Below are 26,258 nucleotides of genomic sequence, written 5' to 3' on the forward strand. Positions count from 1 at the left end.
TCTTTTTAGATTAAATTTTCTCTCTTCTACTAATCTAGAAGTTACCCACTATGTTTTCTATTCTTTTCATAGTTACGCTAAAAGAGCATTATCGAATAGCACATTCTGTAATAATGGAAATATTCCAAATCTGTGTTTCTCAATAAGATATACACTAGCTACAGGTTACTACTGAGCGGCTGAAATGTAACTAGTGCAACTCAGAAAATAAATTTTTAATTAAATTTAAATAGTCAGACTTGGCTACCACATTGGGACAAAAAAGTTACAGAAACTGTAACATCTAATCCTACAAAGCCAAAGTTAATATTCTCTTCTTGAACAATTAATTCTAGGCCCTTAGAATACTTTACCTACCTTCCTCCCAACTTATGTTACTATGTTTACATATGCTAATGCTGTTTTTTAAAATCCCAAAAGATAATGTTATATTTGATACAGCCCACATTTATATTTATCCACATGTTTATCATTTTATTTTCTCTTCATTCACTTTTCCCTCTGAGATCACTTTCCCTCTTTATAAAATCCGTGTTTAGACTTTCTACTAATGATAGTCTATTGCCAAGAAGCTTTTTTTTTTTTAAATGATTTAAAAAAAAAAAATTTAAGTAATCTGTACACCCAGTGTGGGGCTTGAACTTACAACCCCGAGACCAAAAGTCACATGCTCTACTGACTGAGCCAGCCAGGGGCCCCCAACAAGCTCTTAATTTAATTAATCTACAAAATGATTCTTCAAAGGTAATTTTTCTGGGAACAGGATTACAGATTAGCATTTGTCTTCTTTCAGCACACTCAGTATATCATTTCCACTATCATCTGGCTTCCAAATGTTGCTCTTCAAGAGTTAGTTATCAATTAATAATGGAGACATACCCTATCAGTAGGTGACTCTGGTGCCTACCATCCAGAGAACTGCTGATATTTATTTGTGAGATAATTATTTGCATAATGCATAATCAGAATACAAAGAACCAACCAATTCTGGGAGAGATTTCATACAGACCTAGAGGTTTCAAACTGCTGCCTTGTTCTTTTTTCTTTCTCAGTAGCAGAATCACTCTGTCACAATTAAGTAAAACAGATAAAAATCACAGTCCTCAGGCCCTTCCAAGAGTTTGAAAACCACTGTTTATACCAGAAAAATCTGATGAACAATTTCAGTCCTACATTTGAGTATATGCTTTTCTTTAAGCATATGAATTCAACAGTCTACCAGGCAATATATAGCTACACATATAGTCAGAGAGATGATCTGAGTACAATTTTTAAGAATTCAGGCTTAAGTTTCTCAGGCTGTCAGCTCATTTTCCTCAAGAACCTAGGCAATCTGGCACTATCATCTGCCAGGATCCAGCATGGCTCACCTTGAATATGTAAAATGTTGCACAAGGTTAGACTTTCCAATGATGTTCTCAGAGACAGAATGCCATAAAGATACAGACACCCTGTTTATAATAAGCCATACTTTCCTTGCCTAGACTACCAGTTGCTTTTACCAATGGACAGAGATGAAGAAACTTGCTGCTGTGATCTCTCCATCATTGTGGTTAGTGCGTGCAGATATGTATGCATGCTTCATACTATCAACCAATATTTACTAAGAACCTACTATGTGCCAAGCACTGTTCTATCCAATGGGATATAAGATCCCAGCCCTCATAAAACATTCTAGTAGGAGATGAGAGTCAATCAAGTAAAGAAATAAATAGGGGCGCCTGTGTGGCTCAGTTGGTTAAGCATCTGACTCTTGATCTCAGTTCACATTTTGATCTCACAGTGGTAAGTTCAAGTCCTGCAATGGGCTGGCTCCACATTGGGTGTGAAGCCTACTTAAAAAAAGAAAAAAGAAAAATAAATAAATAAAATTCCAGATAATATTAAGTGGTAAAGAAAATCAAATCAAAGAGGCTCATGGGAGAGTAAATGACAAGAAAAGAAGGGTGACTAATTTCAATAAGTTGTCAGAAAGGGCCTCTTTTTTAGTATTTATTTTTAATTAAAAATTTTTTTTAAGTTTTATTTATTCATTTTGAGACAATGACAGAGAGCATGAACAGGGTGGAGGAAGAGAGAGGGAGAGAGAGAATCCCAAGCAGGCTCCATGCTGTCAGTGTGGAGCCCAGTGTGGGACCTGAACTCATGAACTGTGAGATCATGACCTGCGCCAAAATCAAGAGTTGATGCTTAACAGACTGAGGCACCCAGGCGCCCCCCAGGAAAGGCCTCTTTAACAAGGTGATACTTCACCTAAGATCTGACTAATGAAGTACCAGAAACATGAAGATCTGGGAGAACAATGTGTTAGAGTAGTAGAACAATGTTCCACAGTAGGCAATCAGCTAGCACACAAACCTGAAATAGAAATGAGCTTGATATGTCTGAAGAACAGAAAGGCAGTTAGTGTTACTGAAAGACTAGTAAAAAAAATAAATAAAAATTTAAAAAATGGGAGTATTATATGAGGGAAAGTTGGACAGATAGGCAGAACCTAGGTCATGCAGCATATCATAAAAACTCTAGTAAGGATTTTATATTTTATTTCAGTTACACTGAAGGCCTTTAAGGAAAGGAGGGGGACACAGAAATCAAGGGGAGGGTTATTTTACAAAGATCACTCTGAGTACCAAGACAATTCAATGGGGGAAAGAATAATCTTTTACAAAGAGTACAACAAATAGTACTAGGACAACTGAATAGCCACATGCAAAAGAATAAAACTGGATTCTTTCTAAAGCTATATATAAAAATTACTCAAAATTGATCATATTCCTAAATATAAGCAGTGAAACTATAAAACTCTTAGAAGAAGTTACAGGAGTAAATCTTTGTGACTTTGGGTTAGGCAAAACCTTCTTAGGACACTGAAAGCATAAGCAACAAAACAAAAAAAATAAATTGGCCTTTATCAAAATTAAAAACTTTTGTGCTTCAAGAACACCATCAAGAAAGTAAAAAGGCAGAAGCGCCTGGATGGCTCTTGATTTCGGCTCAGGTCATGATCTCATGGTTGGTAGGTTTGAACCCCATATTGGGCTCTGCACTGACAGCATGGAGCCTCCTTGGAATTCTCTCTCTCTCCCCTCCCTTGCTCTATCTCTCCCTAAATAAATAAATAAATAAACAAACAAACTACAGAATGGGAGAAAATACACAAACCATGTATAAGTAAGAGACTTATACCTAAAATACATAAAGAACTCTTGCAGCTCAGTAACAAAAAGACAAATAGCCCAATTAAAAATGGGCAGGGAGGGGACACCTGGGTGGCTCAGTTGGTTAACTGCCCAACTCTTGATATTGGCTTAGGTCACGATATCATGGTTTGTGAGTTCAAGCCCCACATCAGGCTCTACATTGAACGTGCAGAGCCTGCTTGGGATTCTCTGTCTCCCTTCTTCTCTCTCTCCCAAAATAAATAAATAACATAACATAACATAACATAACATAACATAACATAACATAACATAACATAACATAAATAAAAATAGGCAAGGGATCTGCAGCTATTTCTCCTAAGAAGATATACAAATGGCCAGTAAGCACATGAAAAGATACTCAACATCATTAGCCATAAAAATACAAACAAATCCACAATGAGATATAACTTTACACCTATCAGTATGACTATAATCCAAAAGACAGAAAATAAGAACTGCTGGTGAGAATATAGACTCAACTTTGTAGTTGACTCCTAACTCCTTGAAGTTATAGTCAGTAGTCTTGGACAGATTTAGTAGTCCAGAGGACAGTGCCCTTAACCTCACAATTTGGCTAATTTCAGGTAAAATCACAAAAATATAATAATTAGAACATATAAATCTGATTAATTTTTCAAATCAATAAATTTTTACTACATTTGTGTTTATATATTTCACATTTTTCTACTTACCTGTGGGTCCACTAACCACCCATGGTACAAAGGAATATCAAGAAGATCAAATACTATGCATTCTGGTGTATATTCAAACACTCGAACACCAGTGAATTTTACATTTACATCCAAGCCTGTCTGTAGTTTGTGCAAGATTGCCATAGCATCACTCATATTCTGAAAATAGAAAGGAGAAGGTAAAGATGAGAAAAATCAAACCACAATGACAATGACAACAACAATAGCAAAGATATTTAAATGCAGGCACATTTACTTCTAATTTTCCATTTTATCCAATTTATTCATCCCTTCAACCAATTTTTATTAAATACCTATGATGTACCAGGCACTAACCTAAGTTCTAAAGAGATAACAGCAAATAAAACAAAGTTCCTGATTTCATATAACTAATATTCTACTTTGAGAGACAGACATACATATATAATGTCAAGTATTTAATAAAAATTGAGCAGGGAAAGGACACACAGACTGACAGGGATGAGGGGCCTATTTTAGACCAGGAAGACTAAAGACAAAGTTTCTAGTCAAAGGTCTCCCACTTTTGGGTATACATCCAAACCCCAGTCATCTACCCCTTTTGTTTTCTTTTCCAAAAGAGAAAAAGCATATTCTTCAAATATGATGTCAGTGTGATCTATTTTTTTAAGTGATAAGAGCAGAAAAAGGATACATAAGGAGTGGATACTTCATTAAAAAAGTAGGGGAGAGAGTAATAAATAGTGTGTCTCTTCCCTCTCCAACGAAGAAATACTTGCACCCCCCAGGTTCATTATAGCATTATTTACAATAGTCAAGAGGTAGAAACAGCCCAAATGTCCACTGACAGATAAATGGATGGAGACATTGTGGTATATACATACAATAGAATATTATTCAGCCTTAAAAAAAAAAAAAAGAAGGAAATCCTATCACATGCTACAATATGGATGAAACGAGGACATTATGCTGACTGAAAAAAGCCATCACAAAAGGACAAATACTATGTGATTCCACTTATAGGAAATATCTGTAGTAGTCAAAATTCTGGAAACAGAAAGTAGAATGGTGGTTGTCAGGGGACAGACAAAGAGAGAGCTGGGGAGTTGTTCAATGGGTTTAGAGTTTCATAGTTTTACAGGATGAAATGTTCTAGAGATCTGTTTTCAATGTGAATATAGTTAACACTGCTAAATTATACACTTAAAAATGTTAAGGGATTAAATTTTATATTGTTTTTTTAATCACAATTAAAAATGAGCCATCAAGCCATGAAAAGACATAGAGGAAATTTAAATGTACATTACTAAGTGAAAGAGACCAATCTAAAATGGCTACATACATGAATCCAAATGATATTGTGAGAAAGGCAAAACAATGGAGACAGTAGGAAAGATCAGTGATTGCCAGGGGTTAGGAAGAGGGAGAGATGTATAGGCAGAGCACAGAAGATTTTTAGGGCAATAAAAACTACTCTATATGATACTATAATGGTGGACACATGTCATATTACACATTTGTCAAAACACACAGAATGTTTAACCAGAATGAACCCTAATGTGAACTATGGACTTTGTGTGATATTTTGAGTCAGTATAGGTTCATCAATTATAACAATGCATCAGTGAATGGATGTTGATAGTGGGGGAAGGTTGTGTACGTGTAGAGGGGGGAGGGAAGGAGGGACAAGAGGTATATAGCAACTGTGTTCTTTCCACTCAATTTTGCTGTAAACTACTTTAAAAAGGCAGGGGAGCTCTTTAAAAATGACACTTAAATAGGGGTGCCTGGGTGGCTCAGGTTGAGCATCCAACTTTGGCTCAGGTCATGATCTCACAGTTTGTGGACTTGAGCCCCACGTGGGACTCTGTAGTGACAGCTCGTAGCCTGAAGCCTGCTCTGGATTCTGTGTCTACCTCTCTCTCTCTGCTCCTCTCCCGCTCATGCTCTGTCCCTCTCTCTCTCAAAAATGAGTGAGTCTTGGGAAGCTCTGAGGGGGAAAAAAAAAAAAAGCATTCCAGACAAAATAAGACACTAGTGCAAAAAGTGATGCAGGGAATGAGTTCGATATTTGTGTCCATGTAATAGCAAGGAGTCTTGAATGGCTAGAACAAAAATAATTAAGTAGAAAGTAGTGAGAGATGAAGTCAGAGAAAGACATAACTAGACAGATTACAAATATTGCTGGCCAAATTAAGAAGTCATTCTGTCCACATCTGTTTCTTCTGTAAATATAATCGTATTATCTATATTGAATACTTTAAAACATGTTTTTCTAAACAATTTTAATATATTAAATATAATTATACTTAGAGGATATATCTGATGAAACAAAAAACTTCTCCAACATATACAATTTACTATAATTTTACTGAACCCCTACTGTTAATCAGACACTGTGCTATATATGGAAGATAGAAAATAGAAGACTATGGCCTACTGGGGGCCTTATAGTAGAAAAGGTGAACCTGAAATAAAACCTTGTATAGGGGTGCCTGGGTGGCTCAGTTGGTTCAACATCTGACTTCGGCTCTGGTCACGGTCTCACAGTTTGTGGATTCAGCCCCCCCGCAGGGTTCTGTTGTCAGCAAAGGGCCCACCTCAGATCCTCTGTCCCCCTCTCCCTCTTCCCCCTCACTTTCTCTCTTTCAAAAATAAACAAACATTAAAAAGAATCCTTTTATATTAAAACTAGGGACTCTCTCTGAAATCTGAAAAAGATAAATTAGGTCATAAGAACAGAATTCTGTTTTACCAAATAACATAAAATTCCATTCAAAGAGACTGTACGAACTGAAAACAAAAATTACTCAAATGTTTCAAACTTATCAATCAAGAATTTATAACAGAATAACACTGTTATATAGTCTGGCTTTTTCACCTTTTCCTAATAACTATGTTCTTCCAAAACAACATATTTTTTCAACTTTCCCCAAAGTTGAAACCTTGAAAATAATCAGCTCACATTTTCTCCCTTCAGTGTTGTAAAACTTTCATCATAGCAATGATGAATCTAAAAAAATAGTAATAACAGTGAGCAATTGTAGGATTATAGTTCTACTACTACTGATTTTTCATCTATATTTGTTAAATTCTTGATTGCCAGTCACCCAATTTCCTTTAGTTACTGGGCTCATGCCTACACTTTTATACACCTTCTATATTTCTTTATAAATTATGTAGTATTAAAATAACTAAATAGACACCATTTGATAATCTCCATAAAGATTAGTAACACTGATAAAAAATGAACATTCGTAAACAAAGAACTAACAAGGGTAAGTATTTTGCCATTTTGTTCCTAAATCCGAATTATGGTAATAATATAAATCCTTGGGATGGTTGCTTACATCACAAGGAAGGATTACTATTGGTTCCTTTAAGCCAGTGGTTAAAGTGTTCTGTTTTTTGTTGTTCTTTTTTAGAATTTTTCACAAAGGTACTTCTGACATGGTGAAATATTTTAAATTTAACACGTATTTTAAAAATATACTTGTAGTCATTTAAAAACCTGTCATACACACATACAAACACACACACACACACACACAGAGTACTTTCTTGTGTTGTCAGTGTATCTATCATTAAGCAAAACTGGAAAAAGTATGCTTTTTATTTATGTTACTACTTGTGATAAAGAAGTTTTAATTAGGAAGATTTCAGCCTTACATTGGTGTCTCTCAAATATAGGCTTAAACATTTTTGCTCACATAAAATTATACAAAAAAGATTATTCAATCACACCTGTGGAACATTAAACAGGAGCTCAGACTCAGCCTTATCAGCTTGGTACATGCTGTTCTCAAAACTAATGGTAATATAATCATAATATAAATAGTTTAAGAGTTTATCTTAAATGCAGGGTATTTTTCATCTAATATGTAGTTCTCACAAGAAATGTATGTGGTTGTTAGATATTGTTTCAGCTTTGAAACAAAACTTTAATTCCAGTCATTTTCCAAGAGTCTAGATCACCTTAATGGAAGTGTCTCCTGAGACTGCAAGATGGACTTGAAAAAACAAAATGCTGATACCATTGGCAAACACACGTTAATCAAGATTTTCTCAAGACTGTGCAAGAGAAGTAAAATGAATTTTGAGGATGATATATTACTACAATTGTAGTTCCTAATTTCAAGTTTTGAATTAATCAAAATAGCTTCACTGACTTAATAAGAAATTCTATACATTTGATAAATAATATAAATTGAATCTTATCACTTTATACTTACAAAATGTCATTTACCGCTTTTATGTATTGGAGGTTAGCATGAAATTTCATTTGAAAAGAGGTTTTACCACGAAAAATGTTTGGAAACCATTCCTTTAAACTACAAACTCCAAAAGAATTTAAATGACTTAGCATACCAATTTGGCTTTAGCTATAGATTTCCTACCTTACAGGGTGAAGTAATGCAATATGTAGGCTCTTCAATTCTATTAGGACTAGATGATCTCACCATTCAAATTCAAGTTTTGCAATACTGCAATGAATTTTGCTTCCTTTTTGTCAATTTGATACCAGTGAAAATATGTTAGAAAGGTTGCTTTGAAAGTAAACATAAAGGTTCCAATGATGTCTATTTCTTCCTTGGCTGATCCTTCCTTCCTCTAGAAGAACCTGATTCTTTCTTGCCTTCTATTGTCAAACAGAAGAGGAATACTGAAGAAAATGAAGTTCTGCTTGCTTTCTTCCAGCTCCAATAGTTTTGAGCTTCTCCTATTTTATAAAACAGAATCTCTAAAGAACATGCAAGAAATGTGGACACACTGAAACTACAGAATTGCAGATTTTGTCCTAATGACACACCAATGACATCATTTACTCAAATTCCTCCCAAATATAACTAAATTATAAAATACAGATAAAATGAGGAAAGATGAATCAAAGACAAATTCACTTGAAAGTGAATTTTTCAAGAAAAATACCAAGTTATCATTCTACATAGGTCTGTAGAATAATATCTATGTTTCATTCCATATGGCATATATGTTCATATAAAACAGCAGCAAAGTAGGCCTATGGGCCAAAACTGGCTGTCAGCTAACAATGGTTTTTACATTTTTAAAGGATTGTAAAAAACAAAAAACAAAAAACAAACAAAAAAACACTGACAGAGACCAATGAATACAACCATAAGTTAAAAATTGCACATCTGAATATAACAAAACTTATGTCTATTACCTGCTCATAGTTTAAACGTTGAATTTCTGAAATTTCTTTTGGCTTTGCATCAAGCATGTAATCTCCTGTAAAAAGAAAATTTGAAGTTGCCTGTTGAAAATATTACTTTTTCATTAAAAAGCTAATAGATTTTAATAATAATTGTGGAAATAAATGACATAAAATTAACCCCCAGTTCTACACAGAGAAAATAAAAGTTAACTATTTGCTATAGTCTCAAATGTTTTTTTCAATGCACATACTATAATACTTTTGAAATTTTTCCTTCCACTTTACAATATATTTGAGCATTTTTCTGTGTCACTATAATAAAGGTCTAAAAGGTTGTGCCAAGTTTCACTGTTATCAACAATATAAACTATTACCTCATTACTTTTTTAAGAATGGGTGCTATCAGTCTTTTAAATGTTTGCCATTCTAAGAAGTACACAAAATATTTTTTGCACTTGAAAAATTGACATATTTTTAAATATGTATTTTTATTTGTTACCGCCTTCTTCCCCTTCCCTGGTTTCACCTTTTTAATATATGTATGACTTTTAGTATATGTGGCACCTTTTAATCTATGTAACACCATTTTAATATATGCATTAATTTTTTTTATATAAAATGTTTAAAGTTTATTTTTTGAGAGAGAGCACATACGTAAACAGAGGGAGTGGCAGAGAGAGAAGAGAGCTGACAGCTCAGAGACTGGAGCCTGCTTCAGATTCTGTGTCTCCCTCTCTTTGCTCCTCCCCTACTCACACTCAATGTCTCTCTCTCTCTCTAAAAAATAAAACATTGGGGGTCCTGGGTGGCTCAGTCAGTTAAGCGTCTGACTTCAGCTCAGGTCATGATCTCTTGGTCTAGAAGTTCAAGCCCCACATCGGGCTCTGTGCTGACAGCTCAGAGCCTGAAGCCTGCTTTGGATTCTGTGTCTCCCTCTCTCTGCCTCTCCCCCACTCACACTCTGTCTCTTTCTCTCAAAAATAAATAAAAACAAAAAACAAATAAATAAAAATAAATAAAACATTAAAAACAATAAATAAATTAAATAAATAGATAAATAAAACTTTAGTGGAGTCAGGATGCAGAACATTCTAGAATTCAATATTAAATGATCCTGAATATGCTATAATAGATTAAAAAAAAAAGTAGGTGCTAAGAGTAGAATAATTATTGTGAAAGACTCAGAGACACAACTCCTCTTTTCCTGAGGCCAGGAAAGGTTTCTGCAGAAGAGAAGAATAGCCTAGGTAAGGTAGGCAGCTTCTTAGATGGACCTCAATAATTCCTGTCTCGTAGTATTCACACCTTTGTACAATCCCCTTACCTTGAGTATGGATCTTCTGAAATTAGAATACTCAATATTGTGGTTTTGTCATGATGCTCTCCCACTTGCTCACTCTGATGAAAGCCAGATGCTGTGTTCTGAATTGCCTTATGGAGAGGCCCGCATGGCATAGAACAAAAGGAGGCCTCTGGCTACAGTTAGTGAGGAACTGAGGAACTCAGTCCAACCACCTGTGACCAACTCAGTCCTACCATCAACAATGTGAGTAATCTTGAAAACAGATCCTCCTGAGTTAGGCCTAAGAATGAGACTATAGCCCCAGCTGACACCTTGACTGTAACCTCATGAGCAACCTTGAGTCAGTACTCAGCTACACATGCCCAGATTCCTGACCAAAAGACACTGTTAATTTATATTCATTATTAAACCAGTAAATTTAGGGATGATGTGTTATGCAGCAATAGATATATTTTCAGGTAAATTTGTAATAAAAGAATCAGATATTTTTAAAAGGCTGAGTTGGAGTTTCTAAGGGAGATTTATTTATCTAAATAAATAATCTCTTAAGAATGCTCTTTTGGGGTGCCTGGGTGGCTCAGTCGGTTAAGTGTCTGACTCTTGGTTTGGCTTAGATCATGATCTCATGGTTTTGTGAGTTTGAGCCCCACATCAGGCTTTGCACTGGCAGCATGGAGCCTGCTTGGGATTCTCTCATCCTTTCTCTGCCCCTTGCCCGCTCATGCTGTCTGTCTCTCTCAAATAACTAAATAAACCTAAAAAAAAAAAAAAAAAAAAGAGTGGTGTTTTGGGGCACCCGGCTGGCTCAGTCAGTGGAGCATGCAACTCTTGATCTGCTGTTGTGGGTTTGAGCCCCAAACTGGATGTAGAGATTATTTAAAAATAAAATCTTTAAAGAAAAATAAAAAACAGTGCTGTTTTGTCTACCTTATCTAACCTTTATATCTAAAATTGGTCAGCAATACTATTTTAATCAAAAAGTATTTATTGAGTCTATTTTGAGTATTTAGTAATAGGCTAAAACAAATATTAGGAAATAAATGTTTCTCTTAAAAAACTCATAATGCGGTTGGGCAAAGAACATACAAGAAACAGAATGAGATGACGTAAAGTGTAATATAATATAACATGTAATAAATGCCTTAGGTACCAACTGATTTTGAAAAGAGATACTGATAAAGCTTATAGCATCTAGAAATAGCCTTTGAAGGGGGTCTTATCTAAACTGGATTTAGAAAAAGGGGCAGAACTTGGCAAGGCAGTTAAGGAAAAAGCATTTTTTTGAGGGAGAACAACAGAAAAGCACATATAAAAAACATCAGGCCATAGGGTGCCTGGCTGGCTCAGTCAGTAGAGTGTGCAACTCTTGATCTTGGGGTTGTGAGTTCAAGCACCACGCTGGGTGTAGATATTACTGAAAAACAAAATCTCAAAAAAAAAAAAAAAGAGAAAAGAGAAAAGAGGGGCACCTGGGTGGCTCAGTCGGTTAAGTGTCTGACTCTCGATGTCGGTTCAGGTCATGATCTTGCAGTTCGTGAGATCGAGCCCTACATCAGGCTCTGCAGTGACAGTGTGGAGCCTGCTTGGGATTCCCTCTCTCCTTCTCTCTCTGCCCTGCCCCAGCTCTCACCCATGCTCTCTCAAAAGAAATAAACTTTAAGAAAAAGAAAAGAAACATCATGCCATACGGACAGGTTATAACCTGTTTATAACAGGTTTATACATGGGCCACCTGGGTGGCTTAGTCAGTTGAGTGTCCGACTTCAGCTCAGGACATGATCTCATGGTTCATGGGTTCAACCCTGAGTCAGGTTCTGTGCTGACAGCTCAGAGCCTGGAGCCTGCTTCAGATTCTGTGCCTCCTTGTCTCTGCCCCTCCCCTGTCCTCCTGCTGTCTGTCCCTCTCTCAAAAAAAATTTTTTTTTAAAGTAAATACATATGAATTTATGTATAAATACATATGAATAAATGCATATGATTTATGTTATAAAGTGGTGGGAAATATGGCTGGACCAGATTACAGAAAATCATAAATAGGGGTGCCTGGATGGCTCAGACAGTTAAGCATCTGACTTTGTCTCAGGTCATGATCTCACAGTATCTGAGTTTGAGCCCCAGAGTGAGCTCTGTGCTGACAGCACAGAACCCGGCTTCAGATCCTCTGTCCCTTTCTGTCCCTGCCCCTCCCCCGCTCGTGGTGTCTAAATAAATAAACTTAAAAAAACAACCATCGTAAATAGTAAGTTTGGCTGCTTGTGAAAAATCATAAGGGATCTATCTTTCTTTATATTTTAAGAAGTGAAATATGAAATTGGTGCTTTACGAAGATAACATTGGTATGTAGGCTAATTTGGAGGGGAGAGGAAAACAATAGAGTTTGCAATAAATCACATTATGAAGTACCAGTATACAGAGAGAAGAAAGAATTTCAAAAAAAGAACCCAAGACTTTGGGTCTGTTTCCCACCCCCCACCCCAAAAAAAAGAACTTTAAGACTTTGTTACTAATGGGACATTCCAGACAAATAGAAATCAAGAAATAAAAACCTGGGGCGCCTGGGTGGCTCAGTCGGTTAAGCGTCCGACTTCGGCTCAGGTCACGATCTCGCGGTATGTGAGTTGGAGCCCCACGTCGGGCTCTGTGCTGACTGCTCAGAGCCTGGAGCCTGTTTCAGATTCTGTGTCTCCCTCTCTCTCTGACCCTCCCCCGTTCATGCTCTGTCTCTCTCTGTCTCAAAAATAAATAAACGTTAAAAAAAAAAAAATTTAAAAAAAAAAGGAAATAAAAACCTGACAGCTACATTAGGCCAAAAACTGGAAGAGAGATTTTGGCAATAGTTAGCTTATCTCAAATGAGCATTGGGAACAGAGAAGAGAGGTCAACTCTGGGCAAAATTAAAATACTTCAACAATGACCTCTCTATGTAGTATTTATATGTAAAGATAAAATAAATTATCTTTTTTTTAAATTTTTTTTTTTTTTGAGAGATAGTACATGCAAACCCGAGTGAGTGGGGAGGAACAGTTAGAGAGGGGACAGAGGATTCGAACTATGCTCTGTGCTGACAGCAGCGAACCTGATGCGGGGCTCAAACTCGTGAACTATGAGATCATGACCTGAGCCGAAGTCAGACGCTTAACCAACTGAGCCACGCAGGCACCCAATAAAATATCTTTTAGAAAGTCAGACGGGGCGCCTGGGTGGCTCAGTCAGTTGAGCATCAGACTTCAGCTTGGTTCATGATCTCACTGTTTGTGAGTTTGAGCCCTGTGTGGGGCTCTATGCTGACACCTCGGAGCTTGGAGCCTGCTTTGGATTCTGTGTCTCCCTCTCTCTCTGTCCTTCCGCCAGTCACAATGTCTCTCTCTGTCTCTCAAAAAAGGAGTAAATGTTAAAAAAAAAAAAAAAAAGTCAGACAATAGCACCATCCCAACAACTGTCTTCCTTACTCATCATCGTAGTCTCATCATCATGTGAGCTATTCTGGATAAAGTCATAGTATATATTCCTGCTTGTCTTCTGCTTCTTTACATTATCTTTCTACCCATGTTCTGCCTTCTACCTACACTTCTTCCCGACCTTATTTTATTAAACTTCCTAGCACTTCCTAGGTATCCTGGCTTGTCATGTTCCTTTCTCAACGCCGAAGCCCTCCAACAGGCTGTGTCCATGTTTGGCCCTGCTCTAATACTCTAGTAACAGAAATTTTCAAATTAAAATGTACTCCTCTAACCTTTGCCAATCAAAATTCTCATTCCCTTGTAGTCTCTAAGCTGGGTGCTACGAAAGCAATTAATGGTTTATCTTACAATCTTTCTACTAGTGTTTGCTTACTAACTCAAAAGTTTCTCCAGTTCCTCCAGAGAACTGAAGTAATCTCAAGAGGAGAAAATCCAAATAGCTTAGAAAATTAAACAATTTGCTCTGGCAGGGTTGGCCCTGAATGAAGTTTACTTTTGGCAAGGCAGCGTCTTCAGTACCTCTTTTCTTACATCACTCTTGCTTACTTCTCCCCCACCTCTCATTAGGATCATATTACTTTCATGCTGCCCCTAGGACTTCCAAACCACTTTAGGTACCGCAGATGTAGATATTTCTTCGCTTTTCTTTTTTCCCTATTGAAATTCTCTACCCTACATCCTGCTTCCTCATGGCTTTGCTAGCTAACAATTTAATATACAAAGACATCCTAATTATTTTCGAAGAAAAATACCATGTTAACATTTTCATAGTAGAATACACTTATGCCACCACATTCACTGCACTGTTGATACCTCCAAATAACTTGCCCACAGTATGTGCTCAGTCAGTATTTGCTGGACAAGAAAAATAAAAGAAAGAAAAAGACTAGTGGGAATTTCAAATACTGTATCAAAATACTTTTGAGGGGTGAAGGGGGAGGAGGGACATACTTTTGAGTATATGAGCGTTTCAGCATTCTTTAAATCACCTAAGAGGGTGCCCAGATGGAGACAGCACATCATTTAACCTCTCTGAGCTTTGGTTTCTTCATCTGTAAAATGAAAAAGCACTACAATTTCTGATGCTTTTAGTTCCATTCCAATCTTATCCTTTTGTACTATTAGTACCTCCACACTTAATATCTTTTGGCTCTGCTCATGGGTCTCGGCGCTACAATTGTATTCTTCATTTATGGAAACTAACAGCAAAAGAGCTCATTTAGTGTCAGAAGGTATGCAGACAAAGGCAAATAGAGTGGTGGTAATAACCAGCAGGGAGAAGGTAGGTAAATGGCATCAACCTGTGACAGTACAGAAAGCAGAGCCAGAATGAAGCTAGAAACTGTAGAGTAGCAGTAGAGTTTAGGTTAACACTGACCAAGAGAAATATAATGCAAGCCACAAATATAAGCCCACATATAACTTTAAGTTTTCTAGTAACTACATTAAAAAAAAAGTAAAAATAGATGAAATTAATTTTAATAATTTATTTAGCCCAGCATATTAAAAATATCATTTCAACAGTATAAGAATTAATGATACTTTTTTTTTATTAAGTCTGAAATCCAATGTATATTTTATACTTATAGAACATTTCAATTCACATTGGCAAAATTTTAAGTGCTCAATAGCCACATGTGGCTAGTGGTTACTATACTGGACAGTGCAGGTTTAGGTGATTCTGGTCATGATCTGAGAACAAAGGAAGCAGAGAAGATAGTGATTAGATATGGAAGAGATGGGTAGGAAATTGGGTTCACAAATATATGTTCTCATTATTTAAATTATATATTTTAAACATTCAAATATCTATTGATATTTGACCATATCTGAGCTACTGCTCCTACTTCCTAATTGGTCTCAAACAGACCATCTTAAAAACTACACTTAACATGTTATTTATCCCACTTAAGAAACTAAAATAGATTAAGTGCCCTATTATAGTAAACCCTAACTCCTCTACCTGGCTCCCAAGAGTCTGTAACCCATCTAATCCAATCTTCTTTCCTGTAACTATACAAAATGCAGACTTAACAACTACAGTCAAATTGTACTCATTTGCCACTCCTCCAAATATGTCTTACATCTTTTCACATCTAGCTTGAACTTAAAATATTTCCACCTACCCCTAGCCTTGTAATATTCTTTTTACTTCTTTACAGGGGTTTAGGGTCTAACTATACTTAAAACCTAGTATTCTGTACTCCTCCTTCCTTCTAATACTCCTCATGACTTCACTCTCCTGGCTCTTCTCTTACCTTCCTGGTTACTTCTTCCTTTACTTCTCTATCCTCTACCCCATGCATTTCAGCAGGGGCAATGTTGTCCGGGGGGGGGGGGGGGGGGTAGCGGGAAGGGGACAAAAACTGATTCCCCGGGGGAGAGGCCAAAAATATCTTAGCTATTATAATAGTTTGTGGCCTTCAAAGGGCACAGTACATGAAGAAATATACAGTGTGTCTGTGGTATTAAAACCTCCTGGAGGGGCGCCTGGGTGGCTCAGTAGGTTATGGGTCAGACTCTTGATTTTTTGGCTCAGATCACAATCTCATGGTTCACGAGACTGAGCTCGGCATCAGGCTCTGTGCTGGACATGGAGCCTGCTTAAGATTCTCTCCCTTTCCCTCTGCCCCTCCTTTGCTGGTGTGTGCATGTGCTCTCTTCTCTCTCTCAAAAAATAAATAAATAAATAAATTTCCTAGAGTAGATGACTAGGGCAAAAAGGTCTACAAGGCTCCTTAGGGGGCAATAATTAAACGACTGAGAAACACTGCTCTATCTCATGTCTGTACGCTGGGGAACTTCAAGGAACAATCCTGACCCTCTTCTCTCTTTATGCTGTCTCTAATAATGATCTCATCAATTTCCACAGATTTTAAATACCATTTTTATTCTGACGATTCCTAAATTCTTATCTTGAATTTCAATGTCCTCTGGAACTCATGGACTCTCCTTAGCAAAATCTTCTAGGTATTTTCTTCTCTTAATGTTTCCTTCACCTTCTCGCCTAAATGACATCTGGCTCTGGCTTGATAACACTGCAGCCTTCTCAAGTGATAGTTCTCAGGGCATCTGGATGGCTCAGTTGGTTAAGCATCTGACTCTCGATTTTGGCTCGGTCATGATCTCACAGTTTGCTGTACGGAGACCCTGCATCAGGCTCTGCACTGAAAACACAGAAGCCTGCCTGGGATTCTCTCTCCCCCTTTCTCTGCCCCTCCCCCATTCACATGCATTCTGTTTCTCTCTCAAAATAAATAAACTTAAAAGTGGCAGTTCTTCTCTCCCATGCTTCTTTACCAGTGAGCCTGAAGGTGGAACAAATATCTGTTTGCTCCTTGTCATTCTCTCTCCCACTCCTCCCTAAAACTTCTCAATTTTAAAACTCATGTCATCAAATACTACCCATCATCCATCCACCTGGTTGCAGTCCTCTACCAACTTCAGATTAATCCCTCTCATTCCTAGCTCATTATCTCTCTCCAACACAAATCCTGCCATAATTTTTGGTAATTTCAATATTCATAGAGCTGATCCATCCAATAACTTAGCCTTTCTGTTCCTTGACCTCTTCTTCAACAAATATCTTATATTCTACCTTACCTCAGAAACTTATTCCCCATGGTCATACAGCTTTGTCATTATCAGGTTCCAAAAATTCTCAGGCTCCATTAGGACCTAAAATCCACTAATTCCACAACTTTTGCCTTCAACATATTTATATCTTTATTTCCTTTTTATGCAACTTCAATGCTATGGTCCATCATTATACTCTCTCTCTACACACATCTTCAATTCCCTAGACTCTTTGTTCAACAAATTCACTTGGCAAAACTCCAGCTCTGGTTAAATCCTGCTCCCACACTATGTAAGTCTATAGTAATGCAGCTAAATGTGCTGGAGAAATCATACCACCATGCGGTCTGGTTTCACTAACTTCAGGAATCATATCACATCTCCCGTTCACTCTGCTACTCTTCTACAGACAACTATTTTATACCTTCCCTCTCATCTTTAACAACTCCTTCTTCATCCTCACTCACAGCGCATGACCTGGTTCCCTATTTCACTGAGAAAATAAAAGCACTCAAGAGACCTTCTAAAAGCTACCACAACCACATCTACCCACCTACCTGCATCTATTTTTAATACATTCTGTCTCACCTCTTATTGCTACAGATGAACTATCTGTACTATCTAAGTCTAATTCTTCTATTTGTCAAAAGTACTCTTGGGGCACCTGGGTGGCTCAGTCAGTTAAGTGTCTGACTTCGGTTCGAGTCATGATCTCACGGTTTGTGGGTTCAAGCCCTGTGATGGGCTTTGTGCTGACAGCTCAGAGCTTGGAGCCTGTTTTCAGATTCTGTGTCTCCCTCTCTCTCTGTCCCTCCTCCACGAGCGCTCTGTATCTCTGTCTCTCAAAAATGAATAAAAACATTAAAAAAAACTTTTTTTAAGTTCCTTTCCTTTTCTCCAGTTGTTTTTTTAAACAGCTTTGAGATATAATTTACAGACCATACAATAAACCCATTTAAAGTATACAACTCAATAGGTTGCAAGTATGTTAAAGGAAATCATCATAATCTAATTTTAGAACGTTTTTGTACCCACCTAAAGAAATTCTGTACCCATTAACAGTCAATCCCTATATGCCCTTTTACTCCTCCACCAATCCCAAGCAACCACTAATCTACTGTCTCTATAAATTTGTTTATCGTGGACATTTCATATAAGTAGAATCATGTATGTGGTCTTTCATGACTTGGCTTCTTTGACTTTAGCATAATGTCTTTAAGTTTTGTGTTTTATTTATTTTTTTTTACAAGAGAGAGCATGAACAGGGCAGAGGGAAAGAGATTTTTTTTTAATGTTTATTTATTTATTTTTGAGAGAGACAGAGGGAGAGAGTGCATGTGCATGCAGGAGAGGGAGAACACCAAGCAGGCTCCACACTCAGCATGGAGCCTGACACAGGGCTCCATCCCATGATGCTAGGATCACGACCTCAGTTGAAGTCAAAAGTCAGATGCTCAACCAACTGAGCCTCCCAGGCGCCCCCTACGTTTTGTTTATCTACTCATCAGCTGATGGACATTTGAGTTGTATCCATTTTTTTGGTTATTTGAAAAATGCTGTTGTGAACATTTCTGTACAGGTTTTTGTATGGACATATGTTTTTACTTCTTCTGGGTGAAATTATAGGGTCATGTGGTAATTCTATGTTTAACTTTTTAAGGAAGTGACAAATGTATTTATACCTTCATTTCCTCTTTATGCAACTTAGATTCTATGACCTGTCATTATAATCTCTCTCTACACACATTTGACAAACTGTTTTCCAAAGTAGCTATGTTATGTTACATTGCTATTGGCTATGTATCAAGGTTTCCAATTTTCTCTTATACCCACCCTGTCTGGCTTCCTCCCATGCACATGTCAAGGTTACCAATGACCTCCATGGCTCAATCAATAGTCAAATTTTAGTCTTCATCCAGCTTGACCTATTACCAGCATTTGGTCCAGCTAATCTTACTCTTCACTGAAACTTCATTTGGATTCTAGGAAATCAGTCTCCTGTTTTTCTTCTACCTGGCTTGAACATGCCTGTTATTCCTTATTCCACAACCTCTCATCATTGGCATGTTCCACACTCAGTCCATTAACCTTTCCCCTTCTCTTTCTACATTCATTCTTGTGATTTCATGCAGCCTACCATTTATGTATGTTGTCTGTTGCCAAATGTACATTTACAGGCTAGATCTGTACTGCCTAATACATTAGCCAGTAGCAACATATGGCTACATAATTTTAATTAAAATTAAATTTAATACTTAGGTCCTCAGGCACATATGCTGCAGTTAAAAGCTCAAGAGCCACATGTGGCTAGTAGCTACCAAAACTAGACAGCAGAGATACGGAACATTTCTATCATCACAGAAATTTCTATTGTATAGCACAGATCTAGACCTTTCCTCTGAACTCTAGATTTATGTATGCAACTGCCTTACTGAAATCTCCACTTGGATGTCAATAAACACCCTAAAACCAAAATCCTGTTATTCCTCCCTAAACATGTTCCTTCCATATTTTACCTGTTTCAGCTGATGTTAACTCAATCCTTCCAGTTTTTCAAGCCAAAAACTATGGGGTGAACCACTCTCACTCTACATTCAACTGACCACAGAATCTGACCACATTTTACAAATTTCCACTTCTACCACCTTGTTTAAAGCCACCACCATCTTTTGCCAGTTCTAATAGCATCTTTCGTTATAAGAGCTTCCTGATATCCCTCCTTCTGTCCTTTCCCTCTTAAATTCTATTTTCACATAACAGCCGGAGAATTCTTATTGAACTCAAAGTCAGATCACATCAGTCCTCTGCTGAAAATCCTCTAATGGTTTCCAAGCTCACTCACAGCAAACATCAAAAGTTGCTGTATTAGCCTATAGAGCTGTATATGACCTGACCCCAATTACTTTTGGAATGTCATCCCCTTTCCACCCTCCTTGGAAGTCATACTGGCTATTCATCAAAGCACCAAGCATATTTCAGCCTTCTCCATGAAATATAATTTAGAAATTACAAAGTTTAGGGATGCCTGGGTGCCTCAGTCAGTTAAGCATCCAACTCATGAGTCATGATCTCATGGTTTGTGAGTTCGAGCCTCGTGTCAGGCTCTGCACAGACAGTGCAGAACCTGCTTAGGATTCTCTCTCTCTCACTCTCTCTCTCAAAATAAATAAAATAAAAACTTAAAAGAAATCACAAAGTTTAAGAATCACTAAGCTACACTAAAAGAGGTATAAATAGAAATTTTATTTCCAGATATCTGGGTATTCAAAAGTAATCTAACCTTAAGTATAAGGTTTCCCTAACCAGTGTATGGGATTAAATTATATTAATTACATAAAGAAAAGGGTCTTCCAAAAGCTGCAATCTCCATTACTTCACTAAGCCTGTATTTCACAAAAAACCAGTTAGCTAGCTGTCAAAATAATCAGCTGACAAATTTTTTTACAAAATTTTCCTTACACATTTAATTACTAAAAGAACTAAGAATATGGATTAAGATTTCATATTTGTTAACAGTATAAACATATAAATTCTTATTCATTAAATTGTAAAAGACTTCAGTGTGATATACAGCTACCCACTCTGTAAACAAGTTCTACTGAAAGCAGCTGGTCTGCAAACTGTGTATCACTAGTCTGTTTTGAAATAAGAAACTTGCCTAAGTATGCAACTTAATACACTGCTTCCTTCATCAAGAAAATTTGCTCTGAAACATTTCAGATCAACTAAACAGTGTATTTATGTACATGTTTTACATTTTGGCACAAGCCCCTATCTCACTGTGGCTTGGTAACTAATATTTCATAGACTGGCAAAGGTCCATGAATCACACTTTGGATAGCACTGCTCTAAATTATCTCCTGGATCTTTAAGTCTACTCAATATATTTTTTAACACTTTCTACATGCAATGTCAGAATTTCTGTACCATTTCCCATTCTAAAATTTATTAGGAATTATTATGTATCTTGTTCTTTTCTGGAAGTTACTCAGTCTCATTTATATTACAGAATTTTAATGCTGGTTAGAAAAGCCTTCAGAAAGGTTTAACATCCAAAAACAATAACATACGGGTAGAAATTTTTAATTAAGAGCTTCAAAATTATAATTTTAAAGTAGATTATATAACAGCACTTCAGAAAGATGTAATTTGGTAATATATTAGTTTTAGAAACGTTTATTTTGAAAGAGATATAAAATCATCCACTTTTCAACACTAACCTAAATATTCCATCAGCTGTTCAGCAGTTATGATTTCCATCATCGGTGGAAGTTTCACCTGAAAAACAAAGTATTTTTTCTATAAAATCAAGTGTTTTAGGTGATTAAAGTGTTTCTTCATTAGGAAACATATGCATGTATGTGTACATATGTTTCTACTATATGTATACATTAATAACTCATGTTACCAAAATCTTTGTAACTAATCTTTATAAAATATAACACAGTCAATCCTATCACCATAAAATTTCCAGGGTGATATAAGATCTCATAGAGCCATTGAGAAATCTGTTTTCAAAGCCAAGTGCTATGCCTTTCACCACCCACTATGATTGTCACTAGGTTCCTACAAAATGCAGTTAAAGGGCAGGAAGAGGCACCAAACATGTGACAGGTCACCCATGGAGCAGTTTTACTGAAGACAGGCTTGAACACAGCTCAATATGCCATTACTTCAGTTTACCTTGGCCATTTTTATTGCTGAATGACTATAATAAATACAGTATTAAGATATTAGTCACATACTGAATAATTTGTACTGTATGATTCCACTTACAAAGTTTAAAAGCAGGCAAAATTAAACTATATTGTTTACAACTGCACACTTGGTGATAAAATTATAAAGAAAAGTAAGGAAATGGATACTATAAAAATCAGAATTATGGTTAGCCCTAAGGTAAGGGAAGGAGTTATAGTTGGAGATGACATATAAGAGCCTTCTGGGATGCTGGCAATGCTGTATTTCTTGACTTGCATGGTAGTTCCAGTGACATTTACTTTATAATAACTTGTTAAACTGTACATCTCTGTTTTATGTATTCTACATGAGTTATAGTTCACAACAAAAAGGTTAAAAGTAGATATATACATTACAATTATATTTAAGTTTCTAAATTCAGCTGCAACACATTAGTCTCAAGGTTTTAACAGAATTGTCAGATGCGTTACAGAGATATTACAACCAATGGATTTACAACCGTAAATATTTTAACGGACTTATTCAAAAGCATACTCTTGTGGTACATTCATGGAATAGGAAAAAAATAAATACAGTAGGATGAAAACTCAAAGCAAGTATCAATGATAGGAGAACAGTAATGTAATTAAACATTCTTCAGGGATTATTTTTTGGGAATTATTTTCTGTTCAACCAAGGAAATCATTTAAATCATCAATTTCTTGGGGCGCCTGGGTGGCGCAGTCGGTTAAGCGTCCGACTTCAGCCAGGTCACGATCTCGTGGTCCGTGAGTTCGAGCCCCGCGTCAGGCTCTGGGCTGATGGCTCGGAGCCTGGAGCCTGTTTCCGATTCTGTGTCTCCCTCTCTCTCTCTGCCCCTCCCCCATTCATGCTCTGTCTCTCTCTGTCCCAAAAATAAATAAAAAACGTTGAAAAAAAATTAAAAAAAAAAAAATCATCAATTTCTTCAACAATTCCCCCAAGTATTAAAGAAGGTGCTCTTGGTATTTATGTTAGCAAATGTGGTAATAGCATGTCACAATTTTTTGTTTGTTTTAATCAATGAGTAAGTTTTAAAAGAGATCCCTGTAAAATAAAACAGTTTGATACCCTATGAGAGCATACAAGACAATTGACGCTTATGATTTTTTTCATCCAGGGGATTTATCAGTGATTGAAAACCAAGAGATGCCATGCAGGTTTTAATCATTACTTGATTCTAAATCATTTTTATTTTCTATGACATGTTTTTCAAAAAACTATAATGACTTTTTTTTTTTTTTTTTTAGCAGTTTTAGTCTTACAGAATATTGACCAGAAAGTGCAGAGTTCCCAAATACGGTATATTTTTAAACTGAAATTCATTGACAAATTATGGTCCCCTGCCTGTTTGTCTAAATAAAGTTTTATTGGAACAGTCACTCTCATTGTTTATGGATAGTCTTTGGCTGTTTCTGCACAACAATAACAGAGTTGAAACTTTACAAGAGGGATTATAGAGCCCACAAAGCCTCAAATATTTACGTACTATCTAGCCCTTTATAGGAAAAGTTTGCTGATTCCTGCTTTAGATGATTTTAACTGTTACTAGAATATTTTATCAGGCTATTTTGGTACCACTATTGAAGGTCTGATATTTAAACCAGTAGTTTACATTCACTGTGAACGCTTACATTCTGACCAAATGTCAGAACTTGAAAGTCTCATTTACACCTAACAATGTTTCTTACATAAAATAAGACCTATACATTCTTTTGCTCCAGACAGGTTCAGTCAGAATATATTCACCAGAAAATTCCACAGACAGAGCTTATTCTCTGCTTTGGTTAATGCAGTAATCCTACTATAAAATTGTCAAAATAAGAATTAACAGAAGTCTTAATTGTGGCATTTCTGTCAAAATATGAAACCAAGGCACTAACAAGTGTATTTATTTGGGAAATACATACTATAATCCTAGATTTCTACAAATATGATTTCAGGGTTTAGCCTTGAAATTTCCAAATAATAACAACTGCCTACCATAACAACTGCCTACCATGTGTTTGTTGCAAACAAGAAAATGACAACCTCTATACTGATTTTAGAAGTGGGACAACAAACATGCAAATATTTTAACTGACTTATTCACAAGCATACTCAGTGAAATATTCATTTCCTGAATCTTAGCCAACAAAATATTCGTGATATTCATTAAAACTAAGGACAAATAAACATAATTGTGAAGGAACGCCTGCCTCTCACTAACACTGTTGAGCCATCAACAGATTTTTTTTTCTTTAAACCGCAAAATGATCTTCCTGAAAGCTTGCTTCTCTTTTTGCTTTCCTCCACCACCATCACCTCAAAAACAAGTGGCAGGGGCAGCACCTTGGTAGTTCAGTTGGTTAAGCATCCGAATCTTGATTTCAGATCAGGTCATGATCTCACAGTTTGTGGGATCAGGCCCAGCTTCAGGATCTGTGCTGATGGCGCAGAGCCTGTTTGAGATTCGCTCTCTCTCTGAAAATAAAAAAATACTTAAGGGGTGCCTGGGTGGCTCAGTCAGTTAAGCGTCTGACTTCGGCTCAGGTCATGATCTCACAGTTCATGTGTTAGAGCCCCGGATTGGGCTCTGCGTGGACAGCATGGAGCCTGGTACCTTCTTAGGATTCTGTGTCTCCCTATCTCTCTGCTCCTCCTCCCTCACGCTCTGTCTCTCTCTCTCTCTCTCTCTCTCTCTCTCTCTGTCTGTCTCTCTCTCTCACTCAAAAATAAACATAAAAAATTTTAAAAAGAAAAAGAAAAAAGTACTTTAAAAAATGCTAAAGGTTTTGTTAATGATCCTAAGACTTTCACTCCTTTGTCTCTTTAGATTTTACTGAAGAAGAAACAGGTTGGGGAACAGCTAGCTAAGAATACAGAACATAACAACTGTGGTATTTTGTCCAAATCTCTAAATTTTAAATTTTACAATGAAAAAACGAATTCAAACGAAGTAAGACCTAGATTCTCAGGTGGCCTTTTAGTAATAATCTATAACACATTTTTTTTTAAAGATCTTATTTTGAAGTAATCTGTACGCCCAACATGGGGCTCAAACTCATAACCCTGAGATCAAGGGTCAGTCACACGCTCTACTGACTGAGCCAGCCAGGCACCCCATAACATATTGTTTTTAAGTAAATGAATACTTTCATGTATATAAGGGTAGTTGGAAGGTACTCTCAAAAAGTTTATTCTTCCTAAAATATGAGCAAAGCTTCTCAGCATATAGTAACATAGCTCCAAATTAAGAGTTCAAATGGAGTCTAGGAAAATAAATGATGTCCTACCCTATAAGTAAGATTTTATTGGATTAAATGGATTTCCTGAGCAAATTAATAACATAAGCAGAGAAAGAATACTGAACAAAAGGAAATAGCTACTCCAACTCCAATTATTCAACTATACAGTAAAACCTCATTAATTCAGCCCAATTATTGCCTGAGTGGCTTAGTTGGTTAAGTGTCCAACTTTGGCTCAGGTCATGATCTGGAGGTTCATGAGTTCGAGCTCCACTTTGGGGTCTATGTTAACAGCTCAGAACTTGGAGCCTGCTTCAGATTTTGTGTTTCCCCTCTGCCCCTCCCCTTCTTGTGCTCTGTCTCTCTGTCTCTCAAAAGTATATAAACATTAAAAAAAATTTTTTTTAATTTTTTAAATGTTTATTTATTTTTGGAGAGAGCGACAGACAGACAGTGATCAGGGGAAGGGGCAGAGAGACAGGGAGACACAGAATCCAAAGCAGGTTCCAGGCTCTGAGCTGCCAGCACAGAGCCCCGACGTGGGGCTCAAAACCACGAACCATGAGATCATGACCTCAACCGAAGTCAGACACTCAACCAACTAAGCCACCCAAGCATCGCAACATTAAAAATTTTTTTTAAATAAGCATTAAAAATTTAATTCAGCCCAATTATTCTGTAATTCTTAGTCATTTAAAGAGTGAAGTATATTTGACCAACTAATCTTTGACAAAGCAGGAAAGAATATCCAATGGAATAAAGACAGTCTTTTCAGCAAGTGGTGCTGGGAAAACTGGACAGCAACAGGCAGAAGAATAAACCTGGACCATTTTCTTACACCATACACAAAAATAAACTCAAAATGGATGAAAGACCTCAATGTAAGACAGGAAGCCATCAAAATCCTCGAGGAGAAAGCAGGCAA

At 36.7% G+C, this 26,258-nt stretch overlaps 1 protein-coding gene across 7 annotated transcripts in view; it reads right to left on the bottom strand.

Annotated features, from left to right (window-relative positions):
* MINDY2 (MINDY lysine 48 deubiquitinase 2) overlaps positions 1 to 26,258 on the bottom strand; it is an 82,797-nt gene that overhangs the window by 44,465 nt on the left and 12,074 nt on the right. For all 7 annotated transcript variants that reach the window (XR_009264110.1, XR_009264108.1, XR_009264111.1 and 4 more), the window contains exons 2-4: positions 21,611 to 21,668; positions 9,060 to 9,124; positions 3,896 to 4,054 (exon numbers count right to left, since the gene is read on the bottom strand). Coding sequence is in view for 3 of the 7 variants with exons in the window: in XM_058737582.1 (XP_058593565.1) it covers positions 3,896 to 4,054; positions 9,060 to 9,124; positions 21,611 to 21,668 (282 nt within the window). In the remaining 4 variants the exon portion in view is untranslated. The remainder of the gene's footprint in view (positions 1 to 3,895; positions 4,055 to 9,059; positions 9,125 to 21,610; positions 21,669 to 26,258) is intronic.

Source organism: Neofelis nebulosa, chromosome 7, assembly GCF_028018385.1.
Source record: "Neofelis nebulosa isolate mNeoNeb1 chromosome 7, mNeoNeb1.pri, whole genome shotgun sequence".
In the NCBI taxonomy this organism is placed as follows: Eukaryota; Metazoa; Chordata; class Mammalia; order Carnivora; family Felidae; genus Neofelis; species Neofelis nebulosa.